The following is a 24,333-nucleotide window of genomic DNA, read 5'->3' as shown; positions in this document are numbered from 1 at the left end:
GCAATAGTACAAAAATAGCAGGATGATAACAGTAATGCTGACAGAATTTAGTGTTTCAACTGCAAATATAACAGCAATGGCAGTTTTAAGTGTTCCACTATTGCATTCACAATAGCGAGGTAATGAGACAGTATTTCACTAAAGCCAGTGAAAAGCTGCAAAAATTGCAAATTTGATTTTAATTGAATAGTTTTGCCATTCTGACGATGGTCTGAAATACAATTCTTACCTGCATTTACGGACATATCTATGAGCGGGAGGAAGAGCCAAACTTCAACCAGCAGAGCATTAGCTGGTACACAGCAGCATTGTAGTGTCTTATGGAGAAAATAATTTTACAACATTCCTGGTTCTCGAATGGTGCAGAAATCCGATTTGTACAAACCAGGAGTTCGAGGAAAAACTGACATGTAAAAACACTAAAATTAAGTTTTTTATAGAGGTCCTAGCAAAGTATTCAAGACCTTTCCTTGCTATGAAAGTGCAATATACTGCATACATAATTCCACACCTGTAAACCATATAGCACACACACCACGCATTTATCCCTACCARTTTGTATGATAAGTGGCAAATAAATTCTCAAGAGCTCTGAATATATTTCTTTTRTTCTGACCACAAGAACACTGTGCAAGCAAGAGATACCCATATTGCATGTTGTAGAGCAAAATGTACTAGCAACTTTTATGCCTGATCATTACAAAAGAATATTCCAACATCAAGTGCCCATTTCAGCACCATGCTTGTTAAAGAACTCATAGCTTTCTTCCTTTTTAGAGAGCTGAGTTTTCTAGTAAACTTACTTTTTAAACTAGGTTTTATTTCAGAAGTGTGATTTCCTGCAAGAGTTTAGCTGTTTCAGAAAGAGGAGACAGTACTTAGCTAAAAAATTTCCAAGAAAGGAGGAGTTGCATAAATACTTAGCATATTCAGAAACAACTAGTTGCTTCCTCTCATACACAAATGTTAAGAAGAGTTTAAAAATTCTTAAAGTGAAATAAAAATACTGCATAACATAATCCTGTATAATGGCATATGCTCTCTCACGTTTAAAGCATTTTCAATAACCCAGACTGGTTTCCACACATTTTCTTAGCATGTTCTTTTTGTGCAGTTCGTGGGATTTTCAGGTATTTTCTCAAGATTTCCCTTACACTGTTTAAAGCTTCCCAATAGGTTTGTAGCAGGCGTCGGGCTGCCACATGCGAAGGTCAACAAGAACTTGGTTAAGCTTTTGCATCCAGAGGTTACGCTCTTCTTTAGTATCAGCGGACAGCCAGTTCCTAGAAAACAAAGAATCCCAGGAATGTAATAGCTGCTTTTTTCCACCTCAGCTTAGTTATCCTGAAAATTGTCAAGCTGATTCCTTAACGGAAGCTCAAGTCAGGATGGTGGTGGGAAACAAAAATCAAAGTCTACATAGTTCTGCGAAAGAGGACCGAGCTGCATGGCATTTTCACTCTGAAAATGAAGTCAGTTCCTTTGTTCTGAGGAGCCTGAAGGGGAATGGTAGGCAAAATAGGACTAAAGGTGAACAAAACAGCTTAAGCATCATCCCAGAATCTTAAAGTGCATAGACGAGCTTTGGACTGGCACAGAGTCATTAAGCTACAATGTCACAATTAAGTCCATCATTCAAGTGTTAACTTCTTCAAGACCATTAAGATACCAGATACCATACGCACAACATACACAAACATCATGATTTTTCACTTACTTTGTGACACAGAGCGTGTCTCGACATTGACTGACGAGAGTCTCTCTGTCATCTTCCCGCTGAGGACGGACAGTTATCAACTCAAACGTGTTGGGGCGGGCACAGAATTCCCTGTTGACTGGCTCAATCTGGCGATTAGTGCAGTTCGCCAAGTTGATCCGGCCCAAGGGATGCTGCAAGGGACATGAGCTCAGTCAATACTGCAATCCAGACTTTGCATGGTACATGCTTTCATAATTTTCAATATATTAAAGGAAAAACAAATTAAAAATCCATTTATTCCATATGTAAAAGGGATTGCACTTCCCACCTTTACAACAACCATGGCTGAAGCAGAATACTGCAGACAATAGAACACACTCTGCTTTGCCACCCACAATGTAGCTAACAAATCCATTCCTCTCTGCAGAATTACCTTTACACATACACGTATATGTACATACACTCCCCCGCCTTTGCTTTGTTTTAAAGAAACAAAAAGGGTCTGTCTTTTAACCTCCAAATCCAAGAAAATTCAAACTGATAGAGCGAATTCTGTCAAAACATAGAGAAATCAACCCCTCCAGTGATGTTTGTTTCATTCTCATCCAAGTGTTTGAGCAGAGAGATTTATCTTTGAGCATGCAGCTAAAGGCACCTAAGTTCAGAGTCCAGCTGCTCTGGCTCCCTCTATAGCCAGCAGCTCAACCCCTTCACAGGGCATTTCAAATCAAGGCAGTTTTCTCTTTCCACTATCTAGGGAGGCTCAGCTGGATGCCTAAAGTTAGTTACAGACCTTGGATCTGATTCATCACACCTACAGAATGCCTCATCAGGRAAGCATCACTAGCAGCTCTTAGCTCAGAAAAAAAGCTTGCTATTTATTGTGCATGTTCTCCATACTATTCCACAGATAGTTGATATAACCAAGGCTGCAGGAAAAAGGAAAAAATCTGCTTCAAGAAACATTAATCAAGAAAATGGTTGCAAGTTGGGCTATTGGTACAACCATGGGAAACAAACTGGGAAGCAACCCAAAGCTTCTTTCCTATAGCTAGAAACAGAATAGGAAACTTCCTCATCCAACTCATTTTTCTTGCCTGTTGTTTATTACAGAAGACAGAATTTTCCTCTCTCCTGGCAGAGGGAGAAAGTACAGTGGTATGTTTTGGCAAATGTCAGCCTTCAGCATATGATCTTCCTCTGTTAGCAGGAAAAAACTAGGATTCAGGCATCAGGATAGGCATAGAAGACCCAAAAGGACCAGATTTTGCCACAGAGTTTGGGAAAGAGTTGTGCCAATAAACAACCAAGCCTGAAATAGTAAATTGCTTAAGCAGTCCTTAACAGGAGCTGAAGATACTTTGGTACACATTGCAGGAAGACACTATGAAGACAAGAAGTCCACGAGAGACATAAAACCTCTCTGATTTGATTCACCAGCCAGGCCAGTTTTAGCTATAGTGGGAACTGTAAGAAAACAGTKAATGCAAATATGATAGACTTGAAGCACAGCTGTGCTTCCACAGRATAAAAGGATTGCCCACTAATTCTTCGTTACAAATGTTTAAATTTAACATTTTTGTCTAAAACCTAATGCAACTGTATATAGTCTGCTTATTACAAAAGCCTGTATCAGTTTAAGTTAAATAATCACTAAGTCATTTGACAAATGTAAAGGAAAGCCTTAACGTAAAAGGAATATTAAATAAAGATCCTTCTTCACTTTTGCTTTTCCYCAACAGATCAAATTATCTGTTTCTGAATTTGCCTCGATTTAGGTCACATTTATGACCACAAGTCTCTCCTATCACCCAAGAAAACCTTTGTGAGATTGAATCTCATGTTTAAATATACTTCCCACTTTTATTCCATGTTACTACCATTAAAAATGAATGGCTAGTTTCATAAAGCACAACTGAACTTCCCTCACCCTTAAAGCAGGGGCACATACAGACACCTCCCCACCTCCCATTTAATCATTAAACAGCCCTACCTTCCGTTTTTCATCATCCGGGTACGTCCAGTAAGAAATACAGTTTCCAGAGAGGGCACACCAGCGCCTATGCCATGCTCCAAAGCCACTCACATCTTCAAACATGGTCTGAAGAGAAAGAAAGGAAGAACTTCATGCTTTGAGTTTGGATCATGCTACCATTTTTTTCTCTACCAAGATGGTTCAGCTGGTATAACCCTTAGTGGCAGTAAACTTAGAACTCTGTTAATATAGCATATATATTTTCCAGGTAGCTTAGAAAATGAGTTTACACTACCTATCTCAAGTTTGTAGCCTTATGCTCAAAATGTACCTGTTGCTGCCATTTTAAATGGAGATTTTGGCATTGACAATGCTGGATCCTCCAAATTATTTTAGAATATCAGACAGTTACTTTTATTAGATACTGACTAAATAAGGTAATAAAATATTCTCTAGTATAAAAACACAAGTCATCATAATTAGATAGTCCTCTGACTTGCAAGTCAGGATTTCAAATGCAGCATTTTGGGCTATTCTGTAAGACACATTCAGAATTTTAAGTAGCTGATTTGTATTATTTATATTGGCAATTTATTTGATTTAAGGCAAGATCAGAAGATTTCCAGGAACATTTCCTTGATCATGGAATGGAAAGTTTAGTATCTGTGCTCCCCTGATCCCTCTTGAACCCGTACAGAGCATTTTCTTCTACTTAAGCTCTCTGTACTGCAGTTTCTACTCTTTGCTGTTCAGATCATACATCTTAAGATGTAACCCCTCACTCTGGGGAGGAAAAGAAAAACCACACACCTGAATGTGCACAATTTTCAGTTTTTACGTATTGTACAACAGTGACAAAATCAACTAGTGCACAAAACCATGAGACAGTAAGCACGGTTTATGTCCTTATAGACACCAGTTCAATGTTGTTTAAAAAAAGGTAAGGAAGCACAAAGAACTGCTTGAGGGGAAAAAATTCTAAGAGAAATATCAATTTATGAATACAAGCAGACACAACAGATGCCACAGCTTTGTCTTTTCACGGCACATTTACTGCCATCTGCTGGATACAAACTCAAACACCAACTATAAAGCCCAAGCAGCAACTGTAATTAAGGCCAGTTAGAGCATTATTTTAAAAGTGATACAGTACTAACTGCAGGTCAAGATAACAAATGATTAGTGTTTAGAAGAAAATATCTTTGAATTCTAACGTTTTACTACAACAACAATGCTGAGGGAAACTTTTAATTAAATTGATATAGAAGATAAACTAGGAAAGTTTAAAGGTTTGTTGGGTAGACAAATCAAACCAGCTTTAAGCTCACTTTCATTAAAAAATCCATGGGTGAAGTTAAAAAAAAAAGTTATTTTTAATAAGCCCACTTATTTCTAAGCTAAGACATTTAAGTCTGTATCTTACCAAGAACCCTTTCTCCTCCACAGAAGAGTCCACTTGACATTTTAATTTGAGATATATATGGCCTTCCAATGGAGACAGAAAGGGAACCTGCAAAAGATAAGAAAATAGTCATATCATTTGGATGCCTCTCCAACATCTATGCTACCAGCTCAAGCAAGCCACCTGCACCAAGGTATTTGCAACATGTTTTCTTAGGATCTCCAGCCAGAAAGAAGTAGTCAGTCTTGGGCAGGAGAACGATTTAAAAGCTTTTCAAGACTTACTTGCTCATTAGTTGGCTCAGCATAGGGGCACAAACATGCTTCTATCTAGGAAAAACAGGCTTTCAAAATAAGGTTAGAAGCACCACAAGGCAGCAGAGCCCATCCTTCAAGCTTGTGCCTCCATTTGAGTCTAGACTGCTTGTAAAACATCAAAGTGGACTTTTACAGAATTGGTGCTTTGATGCCATAAGCATGCAGGGCACATATTGATGTTGCAATGTCTACCTAGATAGGTATTTTTGCTGAAAAAAAAGGTTGGAAAAAGAGCAATGTGAGCTGTTCTCACCTAGTAGCATCTAAGGTGCTCAAGACCTGCACAAAATCACTTCTATTGAAAAAGATTCCAAGACTTTCTATCATTGACAAAAAAAGCTGCCTAACTACTGTACTGKAGGTTGGTTAATGCTTTTTCAGCATTCGACAGGTATAAGGAAGAACATGAATCAAAAATTGCTTGTATACTATAYACTGTTACACAATACAGCAGCATTTAGAGCCACAGAACCAAAGTTCATTAACTAGAAATAAATTTTGGCAGTTGTTAAGAGCAACAAGAGCAGCCCTCAACAGTTCGAGATCTTTTATTCTTTTTGCAGCCCTCAGGAGCCCCACAGAATACAAGTGGCTTGCAGTGTGAGCACCGCTGCACTGCAGGCCAGCCAACACGTATCTGCCTGAGCAAACCATCGTTTGCCCAGATTGCAACCACTCAGCTCAGAGCATGAAAGGCTGCTCATGTACCTGGCACCAGTGACAGAACAGCAAAGGCTTAAGTTATGTGGAAAGAAACTCAAGATGACCCTCAAGAATTTCATAAGGAGGGGTTTGCTAGGAAGGACAAGAAAATGTTTCTAAAATGTTGTCAGTTACTGATATATCTCAAGTTGGGCTACAAATAGGAGATATCAGGAATTAAAGTTCGTACCCGCTTAACTTGGAAAAAAACACATTTAAAGTTGGCTAAAAACTGTCCTGAGGAATATCTAAGGAGAAGAAAATGCTGACTAAATAAAGCTTGACTAAATAATTTCCAGACATTAAAGATGAATTATTTTTTGCTAGCATAACCATTTAAATATTCCTTTAAAAAGGTAAAACACTAAACAAAATAATTTATTTGTGCATAAGAACTTCAAATTTAGGACTTAGAAAGTTTTGGTTTTCTGACTTTATTTGGTTAACAACTATGTTCAAATAAGATCTTGTCAGAATATGAAACAAAAGATTTAGGTTTTGTGTCTTTCTTTCATGAAAAGAAGTTGAATTCCCCAAATATTTTGCATGCTGGTGATTTTCCTCCAGTGCTTCTCTTACCCAAAAAGCTGATGTTATCTACTTGCCTGAAAGTTGGCCTACATTTACTAACAATCTTTAGAAGAAATGTCAATTCTGTTCAAATGGAAAAAAAAAAATCTAGTGACTTAGAAAGACCACAGATTCATGCTAGTTAAGCAAGAGCCCTACATGTCTTAAATAACTGAGTTGTAGCAGCATGCTTGGCGTTGCACAAGACCAGAAAAAGAACTCTACAAGTCTGAAAGGCTTGTAACATCTCGTTATATTTAGTTAGTAGGTCTTTGCATAGCTTAGTTTTTTCTTAGAAAAATAAAAAAAAATTAAAGGGCGAACAGCCGTAAGCAACATGCACTAGGAAGCCGTTTCCAATTTTATGTTATAAACTAAGTCACCATGGCAATCTTGTCTTGGAACATATAGCCCAATAGTTCTCTTTCCTCCCCTTCATAATTCATCTGAAGGGAAAAAAGAAACATGCTCAATGTGATCAGTGCAAAATTAAGTTAAACTGCACACAAGATACCCATGACACTTCAGTGCTTTCTACCCTTAATTTGAACACTATATAAAAGGAAGGCAACTTATGCAAAACCACTGTGGTGGCAGCTCGATCCTCAGGAAGGAATGCACGGAGCCAGTTAAGAAGCTGCTGTTTGGTACTACTGGGGCCACCGCAATATTAAAGCAATGCCAAGGTCACAACTCCTGAAGACACACCAAAAAAGCCCACACACTGAACAAGACCACATAAAGACAAAGAGGCAATTCCTATTGAAAAGTGTTGAAGTTACACATCTGGAAAGAAAGCAAACAAACAAAAAAAGATACTTTTAAACCACACGAGAGTTTCTCTAGACCTCCATTTGAACATTGTGGTTGTGCTATAATCTAGTACTACAGTTGTGCTCACCCTGTCTAGTCTCCCGTTTTCAAAGAATAAGCTAAGAATTTAAACGTGCACTGATGAACATCAAGTATAAGCTCTTCCTCCTTACCTCACACCAAGAGGCTTCCAATAACCAAGGTTATTTCCATGCACAAATAAATAAGTCTCCGACACAGGGTTCTAATTAAGAGGAAGATTTGTGCTTCCTCAGTGCCAGTGCTCGTCACATTTGTACAGTCAGTAAGAGCATTGCAAGTGAACTGCTACTTCAGCAGAGTTTCTGGGAAAGGACCGACTCCCTATCTGCCAAAATTTAATATTCTGAAAAGCTAGTTGGAATTTAAGATATTGTTTATAATCTTATGTGCCAACATGGCTATCTCATCTCCCATCAGAAGGTGCAATTGTAATACTACACTTATGAGATAAAAGTTAATTAGTCAAGAAGAAAATTTGTTATTTCACTATTCTTTGGACAGATAAAGCTGTAGTTTATTACTACTGTAATTTGTCAGAACTTCTGAATTAGTTTAAGTTAGCYTAAAATAGCTGCCGGCATAAATGCTTATTACAACAACTTTTAAGTATAAGCTATATGGTTAGATTTGACAATGAAAATAAATACAGAGTTTTTACAACTTGTAATAATAAGAACCAATAAACCTATTTTATTTAGACAAGGAATTAACATTATACAACTTGATAATAGCTTTTTAAAAAATATTAAGGTAGTCCACTTCCACAAATTTAATCAAAATATGAATAGGAATTCCTAGTTCTAGCTATATTCATGTGGCAAATAAGTCAGTTACAGAACTTCAAATTATCATTAGAATACGTTTTAGGAAAAGTGCAAATCAACAAGCAATATGAAGACTGTATACAGAGGTGGTAACCACATGCAGTGTTCTCTTAGCAAAAGCTTTCAATAATCAAATGCCTTCATATCTGTATAAACACACCTTACATTCAGCTAAGGAAAAGAAAGAATATCTGGCATAATAACTTGAGTCTTAATTTCTTTTGCATTGATATCTCATGAAATTAAGATGGAGCAATAGAAACAGATACATGCACAAACATATGTGCCTATTGGTTTCACTCAAGATAACTTTGAAAAAAATAAACCCACATTCATTTTTGTAGCATACAAGTCAGTAAGCARTATTTTTCCTTACCTTCTCCAGTGCAAACTTGGTATTTCCTACCGAAGACAGCGATAACTTGTGGGATCCAACGAGGACAAAATTAGTTGTCCGCACAGCATTAGGGCCACCCGGACTGGCCATGGCTATGGAGAAAGTTCAAGATAGGTCTTACCACCTTACACTACTATGGTGTTGTGAAGTTTAAATAGGCTGCATTTGTGTTATTGTATAGGCACTCAGTGGGTCAGGAGAAGCAAATTCTGCAGCACATCCTGGAAGCAYAGACAGGATTTGGGTGTATCCTCCTCAATACCTCCTTTATTTCTCTTGTAAAGCTTGAAATTGCCCCAGTGTGTGGGGGGAAACAGCACAGAGGTCTCATGGGCACAGACATCACAAAGCACACGTGCCCTGCAGTTTCATCTTGAGAAAGTGGAAGGGATTTAAAAGCCAAAACTTCACCACAGTGTCACAAGGAAGAGGCACACTGCAGTCTTGCAAGGCTTACCTGTTTGAGACAGTGGGCATTATATGGAAACAAACATTTGCTCAGGCACAGGAATCAGTTCCAGCAGCTTGGTAGTTAGCTCACAATTTACTTACTGTTACCATCTTGTACTAAACTAGCTGAAGCACACCAAACTGCAGGCACACAAGCACACAAGCTGTTTCTACACAGCCAGAGATTCATAGATGCTGTTCCCTTCCTCCTTCAAGGATCAGGAAAACCAAAGAATTTTCTTGAAAACTGCATACAAAAGCAGTATTTCAGAGTCTGACCATATTTTCAAGAACCTAAAGGTAGTTCTATATTACTGGACTTGTTGACCTCCTACTAAATTTTTAAATACCTTTGAGTTCATATTTTCAGGAAACTGATGTAAAATACAGGAATTTAATATATTTTGATGGGAGCTTGCACTAATAGTGGTAAAACAGTTAACACAGGGTGAGTTTCAAGACTGACAAATAGATAATGAAAATTGTTTGTATTGTACTGATAAAATCGTCTGTCATTACCAAATTATCAACTGTTAGAAGTATTATTTAAATAGATACATTGCTTTTGACAGCAAGTCCTAACTTTCACCTTGGTATAACATGTTTGTTATTGCTTACCTGGGGTAAGAAGGGTGCTTTTCTAGAAAGAGAAACAGAAGATTAGTGGAAGAGAAGTTTCTGGCAATTTCTACATAAGACTAAAACTTAGATATCCAAGTAAACATGCAGAGTAACTGCAAGTTTCCAACATTAGATATTTAGAGCAATAGCTTATTTCTTGAGTTTCTGCTGAAAAACCTGGCAGAAAACTGGACAGTTTACCTAGTTTCAAGTAAAGGATTAAAAAAAAAATCTATTACAGGTTTGACTATTTTGGGCAAAAATGATTTTGGAAGCATCATATCCAAAATGTTACATTCATACTTACAGAGGTAATAGATGTTAATAATCTCTTTGGAGTAATAACCTACAAAAAAATGTATTTCAATGTCATGCTAGAGAATTTGGTCAGTACATTACACGTAAATTAAACAGTGAAAAAAGACTTATCTAGATGAATTTTCAGTGGCTACTCATTCTTGTTACAAGTTCGGTACTCCATCCAAGCTAATACATACTTGGATTTTTTTTTTTTAGGCAACATCTTCTTGATATGCAGCTTTTCTTTCCCTACACTTGCTACGTTCAGTAGAAGTTCAAAAAACAAAACTAGGTGCATCTGAAAAGTAATCTCAATAATCTCAGCACACTTTTTGTTCTTCCTTCATAATTACATTTGCTTATTAAGAGATCTAAGWCAAGGACACAAATACAGAGATTTTTACTATGGTAGTGTTGTATATTATGCATCAGCATTTTCAAGTCAAAATCTCATTGAGACTTTATTGACATACACTAATTAGGTACATGCTTGAAGTTAAGACACAAATCTAAAGTGGTTTGTCAAAGAAAAAAATAAAATAGTGTAATTTAGTTAAAATAGAGAATAAGGACACATAACCTTAAAAGAGGCAGCCACACGTTAAGGGTTTGTGAAGCAYGGTGTTTTATGTAACTAAGAGCATTTTGTAAAACTTCTCTCCTCCGTCTCAAATATATTTCAGACTTAAGTGCTCCAGGTCCAATCTACTAATAACTAAAAGACTCCATAATCCATCTGTCATGCAGATGTTCCAAGAAAGAACAAGGACAGTAAAAGCAATCACAAAAACTAAGACTTTTATTCAGTTCTCCCTGAACACTGCGGTTTTCTTTGCATACTTTCTGTTGAAATAAAACATTATGATTTTCATGTTCCATTTACCTTAGATTTATTTGCCTTTTTCCTTTTATCAGTGCTTGGAGCTTCTTTTCTCTGTACCTATAAGGCAAGAGAATACTAAGAAAATACAACACTTCACACAGCTTTATAGATACTCTTGACAGGCACTGATACTTACCAAACTGTAAACTTCTATATTTATTTCAAAGTCATTGGACACATCGTGCCTAAAGAGGGAAAAGGAGAAAGAAAGAAAAAAAGAACAAGTTAAACATGGAGCGAGGCAAGAAGCGTGTTTTCGTTTTTTCTTCCAAGTTAGTTGGTGGTTCTGTCTACCTTCTGCTCCCTAGCACAAGCAAGTTTCCCTAGAGTTCCCAAGGGAGCAGTTAGGAGCATCTAGGTTCTACTCAGGAGATGGTTGGCCAAGGTGCTGTCCAGTAGCCCATCTCATTGCTAAGGCATAGTTTGTCCCTGCAGGCCWATAGGCTAAAGATTCATTTCCCCAATCAGACTCTCCAGTGCAGACAATATTACAGTGTATTAAGATTATATTGCTATAACAGGATACTTTATGGAACTCAAAAAATACCAGAAAGTGAAACCATAATACTGTTCACGTACCACTTCTCAAAATAYATCTTTCAGTCTACTATTAGCATATACATTTCTAGAAGTAGAGTGGGTTTTTGAGTAACTAGCTTTAAGTGGTAATTCCTAGAGTCAAGCTTGAAAAAGAAGGCTTGCTTGTTAGTTCTAGAAAGGTTTCTCTTCCCCTCCCCTATTTTTTTTTCTCCCTCCGCCCAGGAATAAAAAGAAACAGCCATTTGAACTCAGGGTTTCTTTACCCAATATTGAGAGCTACCAGTTGAGGGTTTTATTTTTAACAGTGCTATTTTTCTTCCAGACACAGAAGCCAAATAGCTATATAAAACATTAGTTGTGACAAAACAGAAAAACACCATCTCAGGGAGAGCATCTGTCATTGCAGGTGTTTCAGAAGAGAACAAAATGAAAAAAAGCAAGTGACAGACTAGCTGATGGATAGCAGAACCAGTTTAGGTAGCTGCACTGCTCTCAAAAGAGCAAATTCTTGAAGCAGCACATACCTGTAACCACAAAAGCTCCACAAGATTTGTTAAGAGAATATGACATTATTATACAAGAACTTACACAATATTTTCGTGTATACTTCACAAGAGTCAAAAATGGAACTGGYTCCAAAGCAGCTTCCTTATACTTACATAGTAAATGTTGTAGTAAAAGYAAGAGCATCTCCATTCAGGGAGCTTGCAGTGCTTGCTAAGGGAGTTGCAACCATGTTTTCTGCTCCAGATCTCAATATTATTACATAGTAGTAATTTGCTGCTTCTGTAAATACATTTGAGAAGGTTTTGTTTGCAAGAAGTGTCCAAGCATCCAACAGTCCTCAAGTATTGCATTTTCATTAAATAAGGTATTTCAACACACTGAAGAATTGATTGTAAACTTATTTCAGAGTAAAATAACTATCTCTCTTACTTCATCCACTAGGAAAACTGTCTCCACAGTATTCACAGCAACTATATTAGTACCTAGGGCACCTCAGGCCAGATTACCCAGCACATGGGAGCAAAGAGGAGAGCTTTCAGTTAGATTCAGTGGTTAAACACAGTCCCTTAGGGTTCTGCTCTTTTTCTTCAGACCTATCTGCTTTACTAAGCATTAGCTTTCTCCAATGTCTAGCCTCAACYTCTTTTCAGTTCCTATGAAGGAACTCATTTCCAGGCAACTTGTTTGCTTAACTTTTCACAAAAAAGGAAAGAGAGAACCACAAGAGCAAAGAGTATTGTATAATATCATATCACATTAAAAACAGATAAACACACATGTAGTGGCTGGTCTGTTACTTTAGGACAGGTCAGAGCTTTCAGAATTGTGGCAGACTCCAATAGGCTTGTCTTGGTATCTTTCATATTTGATATTCTCTTCACAAGAGGTAATGAGAAGACATTCTGAGACACAGAACATGCATAGCAATCTCTGAAGCACCCTGTTTTGATGAATAGCTCCTAGTTGGTTGTTTAAACAATACAGTTTAAGAATATCAAGAGAAACTAAACCTTTTTTGGTACCACAAAAGATTTTTCTATAAAGCACAGAACTGCACAGCATGTCTCAAGATCTATAACATCTCAGGTTAAATACATCATGTATTTTYATCCATATTCTCATCTGGGCTCTTATTTAAAGACAAAGAGTCACTCTATGCTCCATGCAATAGCTAAGACTAAGAGAGCATGTGAATTCACTAGCAGAGCTTATGCAGTCACTTTGTCAAACTCTGCTCAAAGACTTTTGTCCTGAAATTTTAGGGAAGCAAGAAACTGGCTACAGTCCAGTRCAGAGGCATTCTATTAAATAGAGTTAGTTATAATGGACTACTAAATTGTAATCTTTAAACAACCACATAACTCAACAGTTTATTATGTTCCGGGATATGTCTTGGGACCTTGGATAGGGAATTGTGAGACATTTTACTAGCAAGAATTAGATTTATCTAGCCAAGAAAAAAAGAAAATAAAGAAATAAAATCCACATTTTAAYACTTTGACTTATATATTACAAGAAATAGAAGTACCTGGGGATGTTAAGAGATAGACTAAAGGGAGAGTCTTAACACTCATTTCACAAAACAGAGGTCAATCACATATTGATAGAATACTAAAGTTGAGTGCCTCTCTTTTACTTTCTCTTGATAGATGCACGGTAAGTAATTCTACTTCATTCCCAACAGAAAACCACAGAAAGATCTTTTTAAGACCAGGCTGAGAAACTTGTGATAAGCTTCTTGGAGCCCAGAAGCCAGAGAAGGATACCACCAAGACCAGGAAGACATGGGTAACTTAGCCAAAAAGCAGCTCTATTGAACACAGCTCACTGTCATTACTAAAACATCCTTAACTGCTTTCACTTGTTAATTTTACCTGGTTTCTGAGCTGTACCACATACAAAGTCTGCTTTTAGAGGTAGACGCATTTCTGAAATGGTAACAGATCCCTTGGATGCAGCAAATTCAGAAGACGCAGCTTTATTTCTTCTACCCTGAGGTCCCTCACTCTTCACTTTATTTAATTCTTCCAACAAAGCACTTCTCTTTTCAGCTGTACAGGGAACATAATTGTGAAGTGTTACTGAACATATAGTTATATACATAGTAAAACAGTTTATATTTTGACATATGCATATGTAAATATACACATAAATTAAGAGGTATCAATCATCTTTCAGAACACTGGAAGGAAAAAAACAGACCAAAAAGAACTCATTTGGACTACTGGAGAAGCTGAGATAGAATAAATATTTTTCCTGTTGCTGCTTTTCAAGAGAAAACCTATAAGTAAGCAGGTACAATGTGCCATAATAAATGCATTGTCTGAGCTCAATTTTTCCCCCAAGTGTTCACGAGACACAGAGTTGGACTTGAGTCTAGAAACCTACTTGCAAGGAGAAGTAGCCTCTCTGCTTCTGCTTCTTCTTGCGACCCTTTTCCATGTTCCTCATCAAAACAGCAGTTCAGTGCCTGGCTGGCTTGATGAATTACTGTCTGCTGCATGTTGATCTCGTTGTTCAGCTCCTAGAGTAGGACAGTAGTAGAAATAAGTAAAATTACACGAGAGTTTAAATGCAAAAAACAGACTAAGAATGCCTCAAGMTTAACATCTCTAGCTATACTTCAGCCAATTAGATTGTTTAGAGAGCTTGAAAATTAGAAGGCAGTGCAATTTATAGTTTTATTTCTAAAAGAAAACTAAAAACATGCACACAATAACAAAYCAGAGCAGGGAGCCCATGAGGAAGCATTTCAATGCTTCATAATGAGTCACACAGCACTAGCATCCCCTGAACCAGTATATGGAAGAAGTAGTTAATCAGCAAAAAGAAAATTAACATACATGAATGAGGCTCCAGAAGAACCAGAATATTGCTTATTAAAAGGATACAGTAGCGAAATCAGCATAATGCAGCATCAGTAACAAAATACAGATTCTCTRTACCCTTTTCAAAACAAAGCCTTAATCTCCTAATAAAGGATGCATTAGCTACTTGAATTCTGCAGTTATCAGTACCCCTTATATATTTATGACGCTATGCAGCCTAATTTTACCACTCTAAGCATATGTGAGCGTCCTGGACAAGGAAATAAAACAAAAAAAGGATTAAGAAACTATTAGATACCTGCATTTTCTTTTTAATATTAACTTGATCAGCTTGGCCATTCTTTTTCTTCTCCAGTTTGGAAGCAACATCTTCTCTGCGAACAATRACTTGCTTTATTGAAGGACGATCTGTTTCTTTAACCCTCTGAGACCTATATGCATCAACACTTGAAAAAAAACAGGAAACTGATAAATACATTTCACAGGTACTAGTCACGTGTATACTTTAATGTCTATATGTGAATATTGGATAAAATAACCCCTAATTTATCAATTAAATYTAAAGCTTATATATGTGTATRTGTATATATAAAATGGTGAGGTAGTGAATTTTCCAACTAGCCTATAAAGCTTTTCCAAAATAGTACTCTGTCAACTTATTTCAAGTAGAAGTAACAAAGACTATGCAGAGAGGCAACCTTCAACAGAGGATGAGAACTTGAAGAAAGCTTCTTTTGGAACTTAAGCAGTTGAAAGATYCTTTCACAGAGATATACTTGTATAACATGTTCTTTTCGTCCTACCAGCTCAGATTTTCTCTTTTAAGGCAATAACGTAAAAAAAAATAAAAAATTAAATAGAAATGGAAAAAACACAAAGCATTATCATGGCATATACAATCAGATAACTGAGTTCATTACCTATACAGGAGGTTACGATCTTCTGAYCCAGAGCCAATACTATCTCCTGACTCTGCCCTGGGGACTTTAGTCCTTTGGAACTTATCAGATTKCAGACTTGCTTCGCTGACACTGCTGCCCTCACCAACTGACTGAGAAGGGGAAATAAACACCTAAGGAGAAAAAAGTTTTTATAAAAAAACTTTCCAAATTGATAATGACATGTTTCCTCTCATTTTTCTTCTGTGATTACACATAAATATTAAATTTGGAGGCTGCTTAGCAATATTTAAAGGCTAGTTTAACAAACATTAAGGACATGGAACAACTTAAGTTTATCATTTTTGCTTATTGCATTGAAGAGCATTTTTCTTTGTGGCTGGGGAGGACAGCCACAGCACAGAAGTGGGTGATCTGGGTTTTTTTCTTTGTTTAAGGGACACCAGAAGCTCAGTTTTTCATGCTTAGTTTCTAAACTGGTACTGTGTTGCAGTTATTCCTCTTAAAAGACTAGCAACAACTTCACTGAATGCATGTATACACCTATAACTTGTGCTGGACTTCTATTTGTAAGCTCAAATGCAACTTAGCAAAAGTCAAGCCACGCTTCAGAAACTTTACATGACAATGTAAGGTTTCATTAACAAAATATCATTTGTAAATTACATACTTGCTCAGATATCACAACATACTAAGGTATCACTGATCACAAGGAAATTGGCTTATCAGCTTGTGAAACAAACAAGCACTTGCCCACCTCCCAAGMACACTCACCTCTGGACCAACAGATTCCACTAAAGGAGTTAAGAGAGACATTGATGAAATGTTTAGTGACTCCTCCTGCTCATCCTCATCACTTTCACCTTCCAAGCTTATGCTCATTTCCTTCTTTAGTTTTTCTATGTCTGGACCTTCCTCTTCAAGAACTTCAAAAATTTCATTTATCACTCTTGAGCTATTCAGCTCATCATCCACACTCTTCTCAATCTCACCTTCATCTGAAGAGTGAAGATTAAAAAAATTAGTAGCAAGACTAAACTTTTCAGTCTCATTACATAAAAAGACAGCAATAGATTTTTTTCTTCAAATAAGGTTGATTAAAAAATTGTTATAGTGAAAATAACACTAAAACAATGCTGTATCAAAATGAAGCTGTTAGTGTCTCTACATCAGTTTTGCACTGTAGCTGATATACTAACAGATATGCTTGCCCAACATTTCAATTCTGAAACTTAAATGCAAGTCCAAAAGTAGAGCCATCATGTCCATCCCTTCTCAATAGCTTAATATCACTGTTTTAATATCCTTGAAGACTTCAATGCCCAGAGAAATGATTATGTTTAAAAGTTTCCTGACTTCTCATAAGTTTGATTACCAAAATACATGTGTAGAATATTAACACATGTATGGGGAAATCATCATTTGAACTTTAAGGATATCAGCCTCCTGACAGACAAGTGGGGACATGAAGCTAAGCACATTTTAACACATCTGATCAATACGAACCATCCTGTTTCACATCAAGCTGCTCAAGTTTTGAGACAGACGTCGCTTTTTTAGGGCTTTTGGTCAGCACAGTCTTCAAAGGACTGGATTTATCAGTCTCTTCGCATTTAGGAATGTCTAAGGAAGTTCAAGAAAAGCAAGTCACTGAACACAGTTTAGTCTTTGCCTTTTTATCTAAATTAATCATTTTTACAAGTTTGTTAATATAGCTGACTACTTACAAAAACACTGCTAAATTGTATATTTAAGTGTGTTTGAAATTAAAGGTTTTTTTATTGATTGACAACTTGTGCAGTTAAATTTCTTCTGTCTTATAATCAGAAAATAGAAAGCAAAACAATGCTGAAGCACAGCACAGTGCATCCCATTCAAGAGCAAAAGAGCAGAACAAAAATTCTCCTCCCTCTCAAAAAAAAACCACAAGAACAGAGTCTCATCTCGCTGCTCTGTAGGTAGATTTGTCTGCTTCTAATATCTATGGAAAGCAAACACAGTCATTCCTTTCACAGATRGGAGGTTTTGCCATTTACTGAACACCAGACAGGTTGTCAAACATTTCAGGATTCCTTCCCTCTGCCCTCATGAGAAATACTGCTATTGTAAATAAAAACCTTAGACTACTGTTACAGATACAGATATAGAGACATTTATATTACAATATGTATCAAGTCCAAAACAGTCCATCCTCAGCCACATCCTCCGCACTTTGTATGAAGATAATAAATATTGGTAGATCCCAACTAAAACAGAAACAGGCCACTCAAGCAGTGCAGAAGCACAGAATTGTTACCACATGGAAGACTTAAGGCCTGACAGTCAAACAAGAAACAGACAGAGATCCACTTGTGAACACCAGTGCTACTAGCCTCTTTAACTGCTTTTTAATAAAGAGGATGGTGCTTCAACCCAGTATTAGACACTTGTCAACAGTGGCAATTCCCACCTGAAGATTCCACACTGGGAGACTTTACTGGCTTCTCTTCAGCCGATGCATCATCCACTGACCCAGAAGCAGTGTCTTCTGAACAAGGAGGATGGTTTGGACTAGCCTGAGACTGGTTTTCCTACCAGAGATAAAAAAGCTTAGTATGTCCATGAGATTAAGTTCAAAGTAACTATGAAAAGTGTGTGGAAGAAACATTATAGCATGTGTTAAGAAAAGACCCAATGTCAAGCAAGATCATATTTAGGAAAAAATCAACTGAAGTACTAAATATTAAACAGAAGAGCCCAGAATTTCCTCTTCTCCCATCTATCCCTCTACCAAGAACACGTTAAAACAGTTGACAGACCATCAGTTTTTGTTTCGTTACCATTCTAGTTTCTGGAAGTTTTCTCTTTGAGCTTTCCTTTCTCTCTGCACTCCACAGACTGCTCTTATCAAACCGGCCACGAATACATGCAAGTTCTCGTTCACGTTCCTAAGTAAGCAATGGGGAGGAGGAAAAAGTGTTAGTCTTAAGACGTCAAGACACTTAGATTTCCTCAGGGAGGTCCAGARGAGTAAGAATCTTTCCCAGGCTTATAAATAAGCTTGGGAAAATTGCAATTCATACCTGCTTAAGCTGCAGTGCTAAACTGGCAGTAGAGGAATTCTCATTTTGTTTGAGAAGCCTTTCCTGGATTGTCCTTGTATTTGGGGTAACGATGGGTGTTCTGTATCCTGCTGTATTCGTAGCAGGACTCTGTGCCCTATGTTCTTGACAACGCTCTCCGAAACGTTCCAGGAAGGGCTTAATTCCTGATCCCCCTACAAAAATAAYTGTTTTGTCTTATGAAATCCTCAAAAACACAGAAGTTACACTGCAACTTTACAGCCCACTGAACACTCTCAAAGCAGCAACTGAAGTTTCTCCTCTACAGCTCTTATTCTGCTACACTACAGAAAATAAACCTGAAGTTCAAGCACAGAAACACTGCTCATGATCCACCTCACCTAAGCCGATATTCTACTGTCAGTATGTCCAGACACAGTTGCTCTACTCATTTCAAAGATTTCAGGAAGACTAAGTTTCTAACTTAGTTTATTTAAAAATTGGAAAGAACATTTGACACTTGTGTTATTCACTGAAAGAATTCTAGGGAAACTTAGGGATCTACATGCTTTTCTAAACTGAAAGCTTTGCTGTCTGCTAGCAATTATGGAGACTCTTCCTGGTATACGTTGGATAGATATTCTATCAAACAATTTTAAARAAGTTTTGAATTAAGTTGACTGATGTGAGCAGGACCGTTTTTTACATAAGAGAAAAGATCAGTTTTTATATTACATGTCTCCAAACTTGCAAAATATGAAAGCCGTACTAATCTATATAAACGTTATCATASATCTCTTGGCACTTTACTATAGGGGAACAGAGGCACTCTGGTACATTACTCACCATACATTGTTAATGAACATATAGTTTTCAACACAGGAAAGCATTAAGTGGGACTTGCATGAATATTTATTGAAGCTGACAAACAATATTTACCTGGTGTTGTGGGTTTATCCTGAGGTTCAAGTTGTACATGTGTTCCTTTGGCTAGCCCTTTTTTGGACTGAACTGGTTGTGACGCAGTTGATTTTACTGTTGGTTTAGTTTCTTCGGGTTTCTGCAGGCTGCTGGGATTCTCTGCTGGCGATGATGGTACTTCAGATTCCTTAGATCTGAGAATGGTGTCTCTTGAGGGCTTTGTATTTGGATCCTTAACAAGGAAAAGAAATAATATTGAAATGAGACTGTAGATTCTTACATATTCTCCCAAGAGAAAAATGCATTCTGCATAGCACACTATAGCACTACACTACATAGTACACTAACATTATACAATTAAAAGAGCAGAAAACTAAAGTTAGAGGCTTTTTGTAGCATTTTGATCCATCATTTCATATGTTTTCAGTCATTAATTCAAGAGATTTACCAACTTCTTCATATATTTTCCCATGACTCCTCAAAATAAATCAGAGTTCTGGCTGACTTCTCACAGAATTAATACTTACAGATTTAAGTCGGTCACGTTGTCAACCACACACACACACACACACACACACACACACTGCTTTAAAGCTCAAAAGAAGCATTTTAAACTATTTCAGATTTATTTTAAAAAGGCACAGGGGATTTCATTAAGGTAAAAGTTAGAAATCAATGTGAGCAATTGAGATTGCTCACATTCAGCCTTCAAGGGAGCTATCAGCACCCAAATTAAACAGGTATGCATTAAGATTTCTCCCCTCCAAATACCCCCAATTGATTCTTAATCAGCAGCTAATCAAACACTCACCGCTATCTTTGAGGTTGCTGGTTTATTAATAGAAGCCTCAACGAGCCTTGGAGAACAGGATGYAGCTTCCTGCTTTACACTGCTGCTATTGATTCTAGCAGATGCTCCACTTGTAGTGGACAATTTGGATAAACAAGTAGTACCAGGCTGTTGTTGTGCATTGTTTTGCTTTGCAGATGGATGACTTAGGTCATCTTCCCAGGAACCAATTGTAGCAGCAAGGTTGGCCAAACGGCCTCTTCTCCCAATAGGGGTGTCACTTGCCGGGGCAATACAGGGCTGCTTAGGTGGAGAAACAGACACCTCTTTTGACTGAAGGGGAGACAGATGTGCACATTCAGAAGGATCTGGGAAAAAAAGAAAACATTCATTTCGCCAACAAATATATATATATTTGTATATTAGTATGTTAGGTTTATCAGCTATTAGACATTATTCCTATATCAAAGGAGTCAGGATATTAGCTTTGAAAGCACCGGTACTATTCAGATYGAAATAAAGGTCAATACACTTTTAATCAAACAGTTCATTAGTTTTATATAATTTATAAGGAGCAAGACCTCATACAAGTAGTTGGAAAARAGTTATACAAAACTAAGCTATAGTCAATAGTTTTATTATCTTAGGTATCCATTTCTCCTTCCCCAGCGCTGGCTCTAAGAATTCTTTATGAAGGCATAATAAGCATTCATGTACATAATGTTATTATCATCTGCTAGCACATTTCATCATCAACACTAACAACAAAAAAATTAATGCTGTTTAGCAAGAAAAACATACCCTCGTTATCCCAACAACGTCGCTGTTCTGCCAGTTTCTGCATACGTGTTTTGACCGAAAGGGCTGCGGGAGTTTCTGTCTTGGCATTCGTTTTACCTTTCTCAGGGGATTGAACTRATGGAGCCCTGCTGGAAGCAGGGAYGTGCAACTCTGAAGTCATCTCAGGAGAAYGGTTGTTCATGGAACTTGAAGAAATTGGCTGTCTATTCTCTAAACTGGACACTTGAGCCTCCGTACTGTCAGAGCACAGTCTCTTTGATGGGGATGGTTTTGTATTAGATTTCACTGTACAAGTCAAAGTATAAAACAAATTAGCATCATCTAAAATACTTTCATAGAAACAGTGCAAAAGTGCCACACAGATGAAGTTACCATGCAAGTATACCCTGATAAGACTTTCAAAAAACACCCTAACCAAATTTTACCAAGCATGAGACACTCTGGCATCATATCATTACTTTTAAATAGATTACTAACTATTTAGAGTACTAGCTCTCAGAGCAAGCTAAATACTATTCATATTCAGACCTAGCGGGTAAATAACTTCACCCTTCAGTGTTTAGTTTAGGATAAACACTACAAGTTACCATCCAACCTCACACACAAAATAAAAAACAGAAAGATGGAGTTCATATCAAAAGATAACTATTGATTGTTGATAATTATACTTGTTATAAGATACCTTCTTCACCAGGCAGAGGTGTTTGGTTACTTGTTTCTACCAGAGGCTCCCTGACCCTCTTGGCCTGCATTGTGGGTCTCGTTCCTGCCTTAGGTCGCTCGGCCATTTTCTTCTGCAGGTTCTCTCGCCTGGCACGAGTCCGTTCAAGTAGTTTCTAAAGAGTTAATAAATCACATTATTATATACTTCAGCATGCTTGGTAGCCAACACAGTTCAAACGAGCATTTTTTTTTTTTTACTGCAATMAGCATACAGTAAGGAGTATTATTCCAGATATACATTAAGACTACTTGTCAAAATAAACACACCTACCAGATGTTGCTAACTGATCTGCTATAGTGCATGCTACACTACAGAAACATTCGAAGGTTGTTTGTGATTGGTTATGCCCTCTTTCAGATGAAAGCAGAAGAAACAAGGCATGTTTCTACACACATATATATTCTACTTTTTTTCCCCTCACTGCAGTAACTCCTGACCCCTRTGATGCTGCCACTTCCCCACTGCAATCTGTCCTGCTTGCCTCATTCTCAGGAAGTACCACTGAGCTAAAGGGCAGGTTACCTTAGGCAAGACAGGTACTCTCCTGCTCTCTAAACAGTCAGAACATGCCTGCAGGGCACCTGAAGTTTTTGGCCCTGTTGGACAGACAACAGGCTGTAACACTTCATTCACAGAGGCATTGACTTGGGTCTTTTCTCATGTAGCTACAAAGGTACCCGAAGACTGCAGAAACACAGTTAGATGAAAGGCACCTACTCCTTTATTAAATACAGATGAAGCTGTCCAGCAGGTCTCAAAGCTCCTGTCATTAAATCAACTAGTATCTCCAATTGGCTTGGCTTTGAGAATAAATCAGGCTAAAGAGAAACAACTAATGACAAAATGAAAAAAAAAGATGTTTCTGTAGAGCCTGAAATAACCAGAAATACTTATCAAAATAATGAGAAATYCCAACTGAGTTACCATATGACAGTCCTAAAGAACTGTCAAGTCTGGCTAGATGCTTTTTTGGCATCTTGCTGGCACATACGCTCAGGTAATCTGATATAACAATAACCTTTTAACAAAAGAAATAATATTCAAATTCAAGAAATAATATTCCATAAAATTCAAGATTCCCAGTCATAATAGGACCCTTCCCCACCCTTCTTCCCCCCAAAAAAACCCTAAAAAATATGGCTATTAAAATAACAGAATTTCAGAACTTTAACATAATGAGGAAAGTATAAAGTCATAACTACTCATTGTTATATACAGGCTATTTACAATATATCTGCATATAGATAAACATATAGAGATATCTTAGTTTAGCTGTCTTGAAAACATGTTCTTTCTTTCTCTACACATTCAAAATCTGACTAGCATGATCAAATCSCATATGAACTAGGTGCTAAATGTGTGTTCTACACTAGTAACAAGTAATTCTTTACAGCATTCAAGCATGGAATGATTTGTTTCTAAAACAATATTCATAAAGCAATATCACTCAATTTGATTACATCTAAAAATATTAAATTACACCTTTGTTTAGGTTGTAAGGAATTTGAGAAATTGTGATTGACCTAACAAGCTTTGAAGGMAAGCACATAAACTGCACTCATTTGTTGGTACATAAATTAGCAAGAGAACTGTGCCAGCCATTATCTGTCCTGGTGCACAGCAATTAAATACACATTTCACATTTTTAACTGTCTGCGGCTGAAGTCTTAAACAATCTTTCATTGTATGTCAACACTGAACAAACGGAAAGTCAAATTCAGTTTTCTGTAAAAGCAAAATGCCACTTTTCTAATTCCTACACCAAAATGGRGCAGGGAAAACATACGAAATACTAAGAGTGCCTTCACTTGAAGTTACATGCAAATTTTGTTCCCAAGTCTGTTTCCTTGATGCCACCCACCCAAAAACAGACTTGCARGTACCATACACACAAATTAGACAAAGGCTATATAAATGAAAGTTGAGTGTATTCTCCAAAACACTATTCTAGCAGATCYATTCAAACACTCAGGCACACTCAGTAAAACCAAGTTTCAGTTGTAACAAATAGGATGTCATTTCACAGGAATGCATGCCTCTATTGTGGAAGCCCCAGCGCTATTGGCTTTGGGAATCTCAAATTTTCCATGCAACGGCTGTAATTCAAACTCGGTGATTGCACACGATGAGTAAGCCTCACATCACCAAACTGAGGATGTACTTTTCAAGATCATTAACAAGGCATTTACAAGCAGTATATTCTGAAAACAGTTAAGTTAGAAAAGGGTTCCGCAAAAAAAAAAAAAAAAAAAAAAAAAAAAAAGGCATATTTTATAGTGGGTAAGAG

At 37.2% G+C, this 24,333-nt stretch overlaps 1 protein-coding gene across 2 annotated transcripts in view; it reads right to left on the bottom strand.

The window, feature by feature from the left end:
- ANLN (anillin actin binding protein) overlaps nt 1–24,333 on the bottom strand; it is a 25,717-nt gene continuing 1,384 nt past the window's right edge. Inside the window, exons 2-24 of one of the 2 annotated variants that reach the window (XM_026040815.1) lie at nt 22,005–22,158; nt 21,323–21,607; nt 20,543–20,889; nt 19,750–19,963; nt 18,832–19,025; nt 18,589–18,696; nt 18,219–18,339; nt 17,276–17,392; nt 16,544–16,767; nt 15,791–15,942; nt 15,169–15,316; nt 14,431–14,566; nt 13,917–14,093; nt 12,195–12,321; nt 11,132–11,180; nt 10,996–11,052; nt 10,120–10,158; nt 9,810–9,831; nt 8,721–8,833; nt 5,098–5,184; nt 3,693–3,800; nt 1,718–1,890; nt 1–1,283 (exon numbers count right to left, since the gene is read on the bottom strand). In XM_026040815.1, coding sequence (XP_025896600.1) covers nt 1,160–1,283; nt 1,718–1,890; nt 3,693–3,800; nt 5,098–5,184; nt 8,721–8,833; nt 9,810–9,831; nt 10,120–10,158; nt 10,996–11,052; nt 11,132–11,180; nt 12,195–12,321; nt 13,917–14,093; nt 14,431–14,566; nt 15,169–15,316; nt 15,791–15,942; nt 16,544–16,767; nt 17,276–17,392; nt 18,219–18,339; nt 18,589–18,696; nt 18,832–19,025; nt 19,750–19,963; nt 20,543–20,889; nt 21,323–21,607; nt 22,005–22,158 — 3,276 coding nt within the window. In that variant the 3' untranslated portion in view covers nt 1–1,159. Of the gene's footprint in view, nt 1,284–1,717; nt 1,891–3,692; nt 3,801–5,097; nt 5,185–6,982; nt 7,112–8,720; nt 8,834–9,809; nt 9,832–10,119; nt 10,159–10,995; nt 11,053–11,131; nt 11,181–12,194; nt 12,322–13,916; nt 14,094–14,430; nt 14,567–15,168; nt 15,317–15,790; nt 15,943–16,543; nt 16,768–17,275; nt 17,393–18,218; nt 18,340–18,588; nt 18,697–18,831; nt 19,026–19,749; nt 19,964–20,542; nt 20,890–21,322; nt 21,608–22,004; nt 22,159–24,333 lie in introns of those variants that run through there. The other variant, XM_026040816.1, reaches the window with a different exon arrangement.

Source organism: Nothoprocta perdicaria, unplaced genomic scaffold (genome assembly GCF_003342845.1).
Source record: "Nothoprocta perdicaria isolate Ctin4 unplaced genomic scaffold, notPer1 scaffold_269, whole genome shotgun sequence".
In the NCBI taxonomy this organism is placed as follows: Eukaryota; Metazoa; Chordata; class Aves; order Tinamiformes; family Tinamidae; genus Nothoprocta; species Nothoprocta perdicaria.
The sequence above is the reverse complement of the archived record's forward strand: the minus strand, read 5'-3'. Positions and strand labels throughout refer to the sequence as shown.